Raw genomic sequence first — 12,188 nt, 5'->3', positions numbered from 1 at the left:
GTCCGAGGCAACATACTTGGCGATCATGTCGGTCAATGTGCGATTGAAACGTTCGGTAATCCCGTTCGTCTGAGGGTGGTAGGCCGTAGTAGAGCGGTGAACAATGCGGCATTGGCGAAGTAGGGCTTCGACGGTGTCTGAGAGGAAGACACGGCCGCGGTCACTCAGAAGCTCTTTAGGAGAACCATGGCGTAGAATGAGATGATGCAGGATGAAAGACGCAACGTTGGGCGCAGACGCGGATGGCAAAGATGACGTTTCGACGTAGCGGGTAAGGTGATCGACTGCCACTATGACCCAGCGGTGTCCAGCCGGAGTTATGGGAAGGGGCCCGTAGAGATCGATGCCAACGCGGTCGAATGGGCGGATGGGGCAAGGCAAGGGCTGCATCGGAGCAATGGAACGGCGAGGAGGGGTTTTGTGACGTTGGCATTCCGGGCAGGAGCGAACGTACTGTCGGATGAAACGGTACATTCCCCGCCAGTAGAAGCGGAGGCGAAGGCGCGTGTCAGTCTTCACCACACCGGCGTGAGCACACTGGGGGTCGGCGTGAAAAGAGGCGCATATGTCGGAACGCAGGTGGCGAAGAATGACAAGGAGCCATTTGCGACCATCGGGAAGGTAGTTGCGGCGGTAAAGGAGGCCCTCCCTTATTGCGAAGTGGCGGGCTTGACGACGGAGAGTGCAGGTCGCAGGTCGCTGAGATGGTGTAGACAGAAGAGCGAGGAGGGAAGCGATCCAGGGGTCCCGTTGTTGTTCAATTGGCATGTCGGCAATATCAAGGGAGGACGCATCAGTGGTGGCGAAAGATGTGGAGTCTAAGTCACAAGGTAGCGGGGACCGCGATAGTGCGTCGGCATCAGAATGCTTACGGCCAGATCGATAGAATACTTCAATGTCGTATTCTTGTAAGCGCAACGCCCAACGAGCAAGACGGCCTGAGGGGTCTTTGAGGGACGACAGCCAGCAGAGGGCATGGTGGTCGGTAACGACAGAGAACGGGCGACCATATAGGTAAGGTCGGAACTTTCCAATAGCCCAAATTATTGCCAAGCACTCCTTTTCTGTCACGGAATAATTGCGCTCGGCCTTTGTCAAAGTGCGGCTGGCATACGCAACAACATGGTCGGCGCAGCCGGGCTTGCGCTGAGCCAGCACGGTGCCGAGGCCCACACCGCTGGCGTCAGTGTGAATTTCAGTGCGCAGGCTGGGGTCAAAATGGCGGAGGATCGGCGGGGACACAAGCAGGCGCCGAAGTGTTGTGAACGCCGCGTCACAGTCTGGTGTCCAAGACGAGAGGCTGGTGTCGCCGGCAAGCAGATCAGTCAGGGGAGACAGGATGGAAGCGAAATTGCGTATGAAGCGGCGAAAATAAGAGCACAGCCCGATGAAGCTACGCAGCTCTTTCAGGGAGGTGGGTCGGGGGAACTCGGCGACTGCGCGCAGTTTTGCAGGGTCGGGAAGGACGCCTTCTTTGGAGACGACGTGGCCCAATATGGTAAGCCGCCGGGCTGCGAAGCAGCACTTCTTTAAATTCAGTTGCAAGCCGGCATCGGTCAAACATTGCAGGACACGCTCGAGGCGGGCTAGGTGGGACGAAAAGTCTCAAGAAAAGACGACAATATCGTTGAGGTAGCAGAGACACGTGTGCCACTTGAGTCCGCTGAGAACTGTGTCCATCATGTGCTCGAATGTGGCCGGCGCATTACACAAGCCGAACGGCATGACATTGAATTCGTAGAGGCCATCGGGCGTAACAAAGGCCGTCTTTGGCCGATCAGCAGCAGCCATGGGCACCTGCCAGTAGCCGGAGCGGAGGTCCAATGAGGAAAAGAATTCCGCGCCTTGCAGGCAGTCGAGGGCATCGTCAATACGGGGAAGTGGATACACATCCTTGCGCGTAATCTTGTTGAGGCGACGGTAATCAACGCAAAAGCGGATGGATCCGTCCTTCTTCCGCACGAGAACAACGGGAGAGGCCCAGGGGCTCTGAGAAGGCTGGATGACGCCGCGCTGAAGCATGTCGTCCACTTCTTTGGTAATGACGGCGCGTTCAGCTGCCGACACGCGATAAGGACGCTGGCGCAAAGGGACATGCGTTCCGGTGTCAATGCTGTGTGTGACGACGGATGTGCGGCCAAGAGAGCTGTGCGGGACGCTAGAGGTTGAATGCGGTGCGAGCTTGCAGTGCGGAGGCAAAAGTTCGAAACAGGCGTCGTCACTTTACGGAGTCTACGGCAAAGGGCTGCGCTAATAACGGATACAGCAGCGCCTGTGTCTACAAGGGCTAAAACGGCGACGCCATCAACAAACACTTCTACGACATTTGCGGGTGAAGACGGAGGACTTTTACAGTTCGACAGAATCGCAGGTCTTGCCTCCGGAACTGCGGCCGTTAGTTTTCCTCCGGACGGGAAGGTGAGCACCGGCGCATGGGAGAGATAAATCGACGACGGGGAGAAGGCGACCGGCGTGAAGAATATGAAGAGCGGTCAAGGTGGAAGGAGTCCGCAGGGGTGCCGGAGGAAACTGGTTTCGAGGGAGGCGCAGGGTCGTAGTGGAAGGAGCCTGCCCCGTCCCGGAAACTCGGCGGGTGTTGGCGACAAAGCCGAGCGACGTGGCCCGGCAAGCCACAGGCGTAACATATGGGGTGGTTGTCGTAGGTGCGCCATGGGTTCATGACGGCGCGGCGAGGCGGCAGACGACGACGGATAGGTGTCGGTGGAGGTGGTAGCGGCGCGACAGACGGGTAGTTAACGTAGGTGTCTGGGCGTCGGGGTTCTGGCGGCAACCTCAGCGTATGTGAGTGGAGCCGTCACAGGCGGAGGCCGAGGGCTAGAGGGCAAAGCGTCGGCGACCTGCTCTTGAATGGTGCGTCGAAGTGTGGGATCTAGGGGTGGCGCAGGGTCGCCAGAGACAGGCAGGAGGGACAGTTGGCGGGCCACCTCTTCCCGTATAAAGGCCTTGATCTCGGGAAGCAGTGAGGTCGGGTCAGAGACCAGACTGCAGACCGGCGGCGCAGGAAGGGACTCGTCGAGGACTCCGGAACGGCGAGTAGAATTCCTCTGCTTCCTGAGGACGTCGTAGCTCTGGCAAAGCTGTATGACATCGACTACTGTTTGCGGATTCCTGGCGAGCAACATTTGGAACGCGTCGTCGGAGATGCCCTTCAGGATGTTATTAATTTTATCTGCCTCTGGCATGGATGGATTGATGCGCTTGCATAGGTCTAGAACATCTTCTATATAACTGGTGAAGGTTTCGGTGGCGTGCTGAGAGCGAGCGCCGAGGCGTTGTTCGGCGCGCAGTTTGCGCACAGCTGGGCGGCCGAATACCTCCGAGAAACTGGTCTTAAAGGAAGACCAGGTAGGCAGGTCGGCCTCATGATTGCGAAACCACAAGTTTGCAACATCGCTGAGGTAGAAAAGCACATTACCGAGCTTGGTGGCATCGTCCCACTTGTTGTAGGCGCTGACGCGCTCGTACGACGACGACCAGTCGTCGACATCGTGATCGTCGTCGACATCGTGATCGTCGGCACCGCTGAAGACACTGGGATCTCGCTGCCGGAGCCCGCCAGAACAGAGGATGGTAAGCGACGGGATGGGGGCTGTCTGGCTGGTGACTTCAGGCATAACGGGCGGCGAAGGTAAGGTGCGACTACGGAGCTCCAGGATGAGGACGAGAGGGGGAACTTACAGCAGCCTCCACCAAATGTAGGAGGGGGTTGTGGCTGAGCAGAACCTAGGTCGCTAACGTTCAGCCAAGGTGCAGGCCAAGCGTTCGGGCTGCGAGCGAGCGTAACACCTCAGGATCGTCGTCGTCTTTCACTACCACAGTTCACCACAGTGAGCGAGCGCGGCTGCTACACTACAATAGAAAGTTCACCTCAGCGTTTTACAAGGCAACTGAAGTGTCACTCACACAATACGGTCCTGATTTTCTTATAAAAAAATGCCTCCAAGGTTTCACGAGTGGTTTTTTTGATTACTTCTGCCTAGGACTGACACGCAACGGAAGAGCTCTTTGTGAGATCAATGTGGAAGAGCTCTTATATGCTATGCCTCATCCTGAACTTTTCGCTGCCGTCAAAGATTGCATGGATGAAAATTGTGCTGTTGCATTCCAAAATGGAGTAGACATGACGGTGGAGAACTTTTTAGCCCTTTTTGAGTTTTATCTGTATGGCACTTTTATCAAATTTGACAACCAGTTTTATCTGCAAAAGAAAGGTATTTGTATAGGTTCATCCATTGCGCCATTTATGGCGACATCTTTTTATCATACATCGATCGCTCTTTACATGATCATTTTAATCATTTGAACAGTGACAAAGTCCGTAAAGTTTTTCGTTATATGAACAACTTTTTAATTGTATTGAACAAGAAATGTTCCATTTCAAATGAGCAAACACTGATGCCTGTAGTGGATTATTTCAAACTTCTTGGAAAAGGACTAACTTTTACTTACGAGCTTCCGTAGGAAGGGATTCTCCACTTCTTAGACTTACGTTTAACCCTCAAGGAAAAGCAAGTTTGCTGGGCCTATTCCCCTCGTGCACAGAAAGAGCTCTTGCCATGCAGTTCTGCCCATTCCAGATTAGTAAAGAGAGGCTTTGTAATTCTTTGCCTGGATTCCGCGCTGCGGAGATTGTGTGTTCATGAGATGCAAGCATGCTTCGATGATCAGTTGGGTAGACTGTTTTCAGCTGGCTACCCTGGGTCGGTCGTGGCGTCAGTGGCGCAAACGCTGCTGAAGAAAATGAAGGCCGGAACGGGCACGGCTGCTGCGAAGCCCCTGGTCAGTCAACGGGGACCGGAAGTGGTCCTCTACCAGCACAAGGTCACCCACAACTTGAAAATGGTGGCAAATCAGTGTGACGTGCCGGTGGTTTTTTCAGCCCCCAGGAAGCTCGCCCAAATTTGCGGTCGCATCACATGAGAAGACAAAAAAGGGGGCTGTCAAAAAAACCACGGGAAACGTTTTGTTAAGTGCATCATGAACGCCGTATACAAGATTCCCCTGTCCTGCAGCAAAGTGTACATCGGCCAGACGGGGCGTTGCGTTAACGACCGACTCGTGGGAGCATGGAAGAGACACGGCTAATAGGGAGCGCACGAATCTTGTTGATCACTGCATTGCTTGCAGAGCTTGTGAACCGCTTTTCCGTTGCATGTCAGTCCTAGGCAGAAGTAATCAAAAAACCGCTCATGAAACCTTGGAGGCATTTTTTATAAGGAAATCAGGATCAGATTGCGTGAGTGACACTTCACTTGCCTTGTACAACACTGAGGTGAACTTTCTATCGCGTCTAGTGCGATCACTTTTTAAGCATGAAATGCTTTTAGCTCCCGTTGTCGGCAGTGTGGTGACGTCACGCCGAGACCGATAACCAACATCCGGGCACTGAATTCCACTCATCCCAGCACTGAATTCTACACATCCGGGCACTGAATTCTACTCATCCGGGCTCTGAAACGAGAACATCCGGGCACCGTACAAGATTTAACGAGTTTCAACAAGACTCTCTAAGCCCTCCTACGGGACCAGCATACAAGCGCCGGTTGCTCTCCAAACGAGTCACAAAAAATAATTGCTGCAAGTGTCTTCTCAATGTTCATCAAGATATCACTCGAGCTGTGCATTTGATAATGCACGGAATTATAATTTCTGATTTCTAATAACGCGTACGAAAAGCACATAAATGCCACGATACACTTCGTTGTCATACGTGATCTCTTAGGGGCTTCGCGCATCGAAGCAAAGCCGCGCAGGCGCACAGGGGCCCGGGGGAGGAGCTTCGTGTCGTCTGCTACCGCGCTGGGGCGCACCTCGCTTGCACCTCGCTTGAGGTGCGTGCAGCGCTGTAGCAGACGACACGAAGCTCCTGCCCCGGGCCCCTGTGCGCCTGCGCGGCTTTGCTTCGATGCGCGAATGCGCCAGATCCGCTGACGCTCCGCGGAGCGCGGCCACGTGGAGCTGTGTTCGCACTTAGAGTGGACCACCCTGTACATTCTTGTCAGGCCTGCGTCTCGTCGTGCCCGCGTACGCTTCTGCATCGTCCTGGATTTCAATACCGCCACCGTCACAGCTGCTTAAGCCGAGCAATGGAGCCTGTGTTAGGCCCGTAAACATTTCATGCTTACTCTACTCTCGGTTACGGGAGAGGCGCAATTTTTTTTTTTTTCTCTGGCTGTTTCCAGGTGACTTGTTAGGCTGTGCCCACGCTGGCCTGTGGATGTATATGCCGTCGTGGTTCCCTCAATAAATCAGTTACAAGTTAGCGGTTGTGTTTGTCTTTCGTTCTTTGTGTTCCTGTCCTGGTTGCGCTAAAGGTATGTATAATTTGTCACAAATCCAACCAGCCCAACATCTGATCATATCCTGAGTGGTTCGGTTGATTGCAGATAGCCTTACTTTCTGCAGATGCCTTGGTGTTCTTCTGTTTGCTGCCTTCTCAGTGAACAGAGTTGGATGACGTTTGTGCTGCCTTGTTCCTCCATTGTGTACATTGTTGTAGGGGCATTTGTTTCCTTCCTCGAGTAGTATGCGCCATCTAGCCCAAATGGAAGGCATCTGGTCTGCGGCTAACTACTCTGTACTGCCTATGGTGTGTGTGCAGAGCAGCTCAGCGTGCAATGATGCTGGCGGCAGCCTGGTAAGGGGAGGTGAGGTTTGCTCTGCACCAACACAGGTCTGCTGGTCCAGCTTGGTGGAGGCGAAGCGGCGTCTGCTGTAAATTATAATCTCTGCTATGGTCATATCCAGCTTAGTGAACAACTCATATATGGTAATGCTGTACGCAGAAACCTCCTTTACTGCACTGAGCACCAGTGAGAGTCTGCTCCTGTCCAGTCTAGGTGTTTCAGTTATTTCTTTATACGTTAGGAGAGGGTTTTTATTCCCACTCAGGGGCACTGCCAGAGCTGCTAGGATGTGCAATTCTCGAGCGAGGCTGTGAGCAGCCTCATTACCCGGAATGCCCTCGTGCGCAGGAACCCATGTGAGGGAGACAGAGTCTTTCCGTACTCAGTATTTCACGAGGAAGACAGTGGGGAGCCATAGCTCTGCCGTAGCTGCCACAGAATGACTGCAAAATCATGTAATTTGGGAGTGTCAGGATTCTCCTGGGGCTAAATCACATAGCATCCCAGACCTTGCCACCTGGGATGAGCTGATCCACAGCCACGACCCGGATCAGCAAAGACTCATCATCCCTCAGGCGGAGACAGCTTACTGCAAGACTTCCTCTGCGGTCTCCGGTGCTGAGAGCCAGCTGAGAAACACCCCCTTCTAATGGCAGAAGAGGCGAAATACGGGCTGGTTGGTACATGTTTGAAGGATTGGATAAAACAGCGCAACAGAAGACGAGGCAAGAGAAGGACAAACACCAGCGCTGGTGTTTGTCCCTTTCTTGTCTCATCTTCCGTTGCGCTGTTTTATCCAATCCTTCTAATTGCTGTGCCCAGACTGTGAGGCCCTATGATAACGGTAATAAAGTTCATTCATTCGTTCTCTTGTCCATACCATCTATGTTTGCGCAGATCAGCACAGTGATCCGGTTTTTGCTGTCCTTTCCACACACGCATTTGTCCGTCTTCGCCACGAGAGTCTTTGTTGGCAGCAGTTGGAAGAACAGACAAGTTTCACCTGCGTTGTAGGCATCTTTGGATGAATACGCAACAATCCGATCGCGATGCTTGGCCATCCACTGCTGGAGCGAACTCTCGTTAACCCTTTCACTGTCACGGACGTACCGGTACGTTTTCGCGCTTCCCCCCCCCCCACAGTGTCACTGACGTACCGGTACGTTCTCTATCGTGCGTTCAAAATTTCGCGCTTGAGCGCAAGGCTGACGCTCTTGGACTAGCTGCGCCATCTGTTGAATCTTTCTTCAAGTTTGTATTTTCGCCCCTTACTGTTTTGGTACGTGTATTGAAGAGTACGGAGCGACTGCCATCCCACCCGTCTCTCTTTGCTGAATGGCACGGTCGCTCCGCGTTCGCCGCATCATGACGCGCGCGTGTGGTTATGGGTCCAAGGGTTGTTCTGCCATCTGCCGCTGTTTTGCATGTTTTTATTTTTCTTCTGTCGGTGTGTGAGCTACGGCGCTTCAAGTTAAAGGGCGCGCGCCGTTGCCACTCCGAGAGTCAAAGAGACTGACACATGACTCGATCGCTGCTTTCGCTCTCTCGTCGCACCCTCGCTTGCGGCTGGCAGCAGCAAAAGCAAAGCCCCTCAACTTTGTTTTAGCCTTTTTCCATCTCCCTCTCTCATCTGTATTACACAGCGTCCCATTTCTCTCCGTTTTGCGGGCCACTGAAAGCACACCACCGCTGCGCGCGGTTACTTTCGGATATGGCTGACCGCGCGGGACCTTCCTCTGCACATTGGAGCGGTGGCTCTTCAGATTCTAAATACGAGCCGAGCTCGGATTCGGACTCTGACAGCGTCTCATCCGAGGAAGAGGCGAGTTCCGCATCGTCAGATTCTGACGTTGAAACGGTGGGACCATCATCCCGGAAGTGTGCGACACTGGGGGTGCGTCACGGGCAGAAACACCCGACAGCGAAAGGGTTAACCAGCACAGCCTCCCCGACAATGTTTTCACAGGTGATGCCGTGCCTCTCCTTGAACCGCTGGAGCCACCCATTTCCTGGCTGGAAGCCTTCGTGATCGAGAGTGAATCCCAAGTCCTTGGCCTTTGCCAGTATGATCGGTCCACTGAGTGGAATGTTCTTTGATCGCATATCCAGGAACCACTTGTGAAATGCGGCTTCTGCGTCACAGTATGTGGGGCACTGGATCCTCTCTCGGTCCCTGCTGCCAACGTCGTTGTCTAGAATGGAGTCCATCTTGCTACCATTCTTGATTATTGCTGAAAGTGCGGACTGCTTGATTTCATACTTCCATGTGATATTGCTCTTCTTGACGCTTTGGCGCACTTCGTCCAGAATGGAGCGTTTCATCTTCAAAGACAACTCGTTTCTTTTCCCCACCGAGGTGCCGGGGCTTGTGAGACTCGACATAGCCCAATAAATCGAGTTGGTCCTGACAAAGGCGACGACTCAGTAGGCCCGTTGCCCTGACCAGAGAAGTCAGTGGTCACGGGATTGGAAAGAAGCGGAACAAGGCAGGAAGGCGAGTAACTCGCATGCACACAAGGACCAAGTCTAAGTGACTGTAGTGTGCAACTGCAAATACTTCCGTGGAGCTCAGTAGCGTGCACCAAAGAGCATTGACCAAAGCAGGTGAAAAAAAAATGTAGAAGAAAATTGTTTTAAATATGCATGTGGTAATCATTCAGTCAGCAGTGAGCCAAACTGCCATTGCAACATGACTGCTCACCTGCCATTGATTTTAATGCAGCTGCATTTCCATCTCTCTCTCTGTGCAAATTTTGTCCCTGTGGTCATCCATCCAAAGCAATCCTCTTAGAGCCTGCATAAGTGCACGATTCCTTTTTCTTGTAAGTTGATGATATCCTCGATTTGAGCTGAGCTAACTGTGCAGGGTTTATTGGCTACAATGGTGAAGGCAGATATAGACTGCATCACAAAGGGAATTGTTGCAGCCTTCCAAGTTCAGCGTGAGCTCGCTAGCTACGTGTGCTGTGCTAAAAGTCTGCTGTGCTGTTGCAACACTCAGTTCTTTCACTGCCCCCGTTCTTTTGCTCCTGCTGGTCGAGATGGAAGTGCCATTTTGACTTGCCCCTGAAAACTTTGCTTGCTGCTGTGATACGGCTCATTGCTGGAGCTTAGGCATGGTTATACCTGCTACTCTTTAATCGAAAAGTTGATGACGGATTTTCACAGCTCTGAAATTTTTGACATGATTCATTTTCCAGACTTCATGCATGCCATTGAGTCAATGTGTAAATGATAAATGGGACACATGGAAACTGGTTGTTCCATTTCTGTGATCTAACTCGCATGGCATTGTGGATGCGTGGTAACGCATTTGTATCATTCCTGGAGAAAGGCACCCAGCATGCAATAGAGCAGTACCTGACAACATTGCATGTCGCAATGCTTGGCCCTCTTCTGCCAGCAGAGGCTTGAGAGTGGGTGGAGAGGTGGGGCTGTCTTCTCATGAAAGAAACTGTGAGAACAAGAAAGTGGTAGCTGGGCCCTCATGGCATTGAAGGCTGTGATGAGCCTTGGTTGTCTTGGTGATTGTTATCTTTTCTGCCATCTTCATCTTTCCGTTCTGGACCCTGCGCAGTTCTCGTTGTGGCACGTTCACTTTTGCATCTTGCCTTTGTCCCACCCCGTATACTCGTTGATGACGGACCAATCAGCACAGCCATCAAAGGCTAAGCTAGTGTGAGGGAAGATTCGTGCCAACATCTAGAGTGATGAAATTGCATGGAACTGCCACAGTAGCCTGGAATTTTCAATCCAACGGACTTTTTTTGGGTGAAGTTGATTTTTCAGGTGTTTGAGCTATCCCTCTAGAGTCTGAACAGGCAGTTTTGAGTTGTTATTTCACTGTGCATAGTTTCCTGTGTTGTGCGTGTTTTTTAGGTGTCCGCTGTCGAGCTGGAGCATGACAGCGAGTGTTTTTGAGGTGTCCGCTGTCAAGCTGGAGCATCCAACCCCACACCGTGCAGGCTTCCCCGGGGGCTGATCAACGTGCTGGCTGCTCCGACCGAGGGCATTGAGCAGTTTCTGCTCCAGGCGGAGGGTGTGGCGCATGTGCACGTGGTGGCAGCGCACGGCCGCTGCCGGGAGCTCCGCCGCCTCCTGGCTGAGCAGCGGCCCTCCTTCTCCAGCTACGCGGGATGCGGGCGCCCGCTGGCGGTGGTGCTGGAGGGCGCTGACCTGCATGGGGCGGCCGCAGGCATTGGCGAGGCTTTTGCCAACAGCAGTGGCAAGGCAAGCGGGGTTGGCCACCTGGGTGCATGACTAACACAAGCACTGCGAGCAAGTCTTTGCTTTAGGGGTGTGCAAAATATGAATTGAACTCAACAAGAAGAAAAAATGGCCTTGAATATCTGTTGAGTATTAATCTGTTGAGATATATTGAATATCTGTTGAGTATTTGCTTAGGAAAGTGAAGCAGGCAAATTCTGTTGCCCACATTTTTATCAAAATAGTGTACGGCCTCTGCAAGTGAAATAAACCCAAGAAAACTGATTCGTCACCATATAAAAAATTTATGATGTGCACAGAAATTTATACTTGTTTAGATATCATAGCAGTACCCAACCTGTAATGTGGTCGTGCAAAATGATACCTACAAATTGACATATGACTGGCAACTAAAAATAATTTGATGCCTAATAAAACCTAATCAATTCGGAGTTCAAGGAACGGAAACAGATGCCCAAATTACCTGAAGGTCAACTTCAGAACTGCCTCACAGCCCCCTCCCCCCCCCCCAAAAAAAAAAAACTGCTGAAAATGCAGTGTAGCCTCATAAGAGGCTCTAGCACACTGTGTCAGCATGCTGGAAGAACAGCATGGACATAAGTGAGAGGAACACATATGGGCATCTCAAAACAGCAAGACTGTTTCTAAACAGAATTGACCACCAGCATGCCAGTTAGTGTTCGAAAGCAGCAAAGCGTGGGCCAGGCTATTTTTTGGCCTGACGACCCTCCACTTGTCGTCACACCTGCTGTTGTTGCACACACGTCAGAGGTGTGCAGGTCTCAATAGGCAGGATTTTTACACAGTTGCATGCCCTCATGCAAAATTTTTCAAGTGGGCTTTTCCACATGGCATGTTGTTTTAAACAAGGTGGCTGAGCTCACGCTAACAGAGTTGGTAATGCGACCTTACAAATGCCACAGGCGTGGGCTTTGGGCATCTCATACCTGGCACACGGCCAGTATCAAACTCAAAGGAGTTGTGTTGCTGCTGCATGGCAAATTTCAGTGGCACAACAAAAATATTTTTGTACATCTTGATGTCCAAATGCACTTTTTTGTAGTCATGGGAGGTTTTTAGTTATAATTATTAAAGGCCACTTGCTTTGGCTTGGAAAACATTTACTTTTGCGCCATTTGCTGTCTCAGTGCTCTGGCATCTGGCAACACTGGTACTGCTGGCATTTCAGTCTGCTGCGATGAAGAGTATAAAACAACGAAACCAGTACAATTTTTAAATTATTGTACAGAATTATTGTACGTTGCTGCTTGCATTAGTGTTTCATGCATACTATGCAATACTAGTGCCACCTGG

At 51.8% G+C, this 12,188-nt stretch overlaps 1 protein-coding gene across 1 annotated transcript in view; it reads left to right on the top strand.

The window, feature by feature from the left end:
* The window catches only part of LOC149326670 (aldehyde dehydrogenase family 16 member A1-like), a 101,886-nt gene that overhangs the window by 39,353 nt on the left and 50,345 nt on the right, over positions 1–12,188 (top strand). Inside the window, exon 5 of the mRNA XM_089562987.1 lies at positions 10,613–10,877. Coding sequence (XP_089419113.1) covers positions 10,613–10,877 — 265 coding nt within the window. The remainder of the gene's footprint in view (positions 1–10,612; positions 10,878–12,188) is intronic.

The sequence above is a fragment of the Amblyomma mixtum genome, chromosome 10 (assembly GCF_055824585.1).
Source record: "Amblyomma mixtum isolate Tamu chromosome 10, ASM5582458v1, whole genome shotgun sequence".
In the NCBI taxonomy this organism is placed as follows: Eukaryota; Metazoa; Arthropoda; class Arachnida; order Ixodida; family Ixodidae; genus Amblyomma; species Amblyomma mixtum.
The sequence above is the reverse complement of the archived record's forward strand: the minus strand, read 5'-3'. Positions and strand labels throughout refer to the sequence as shown.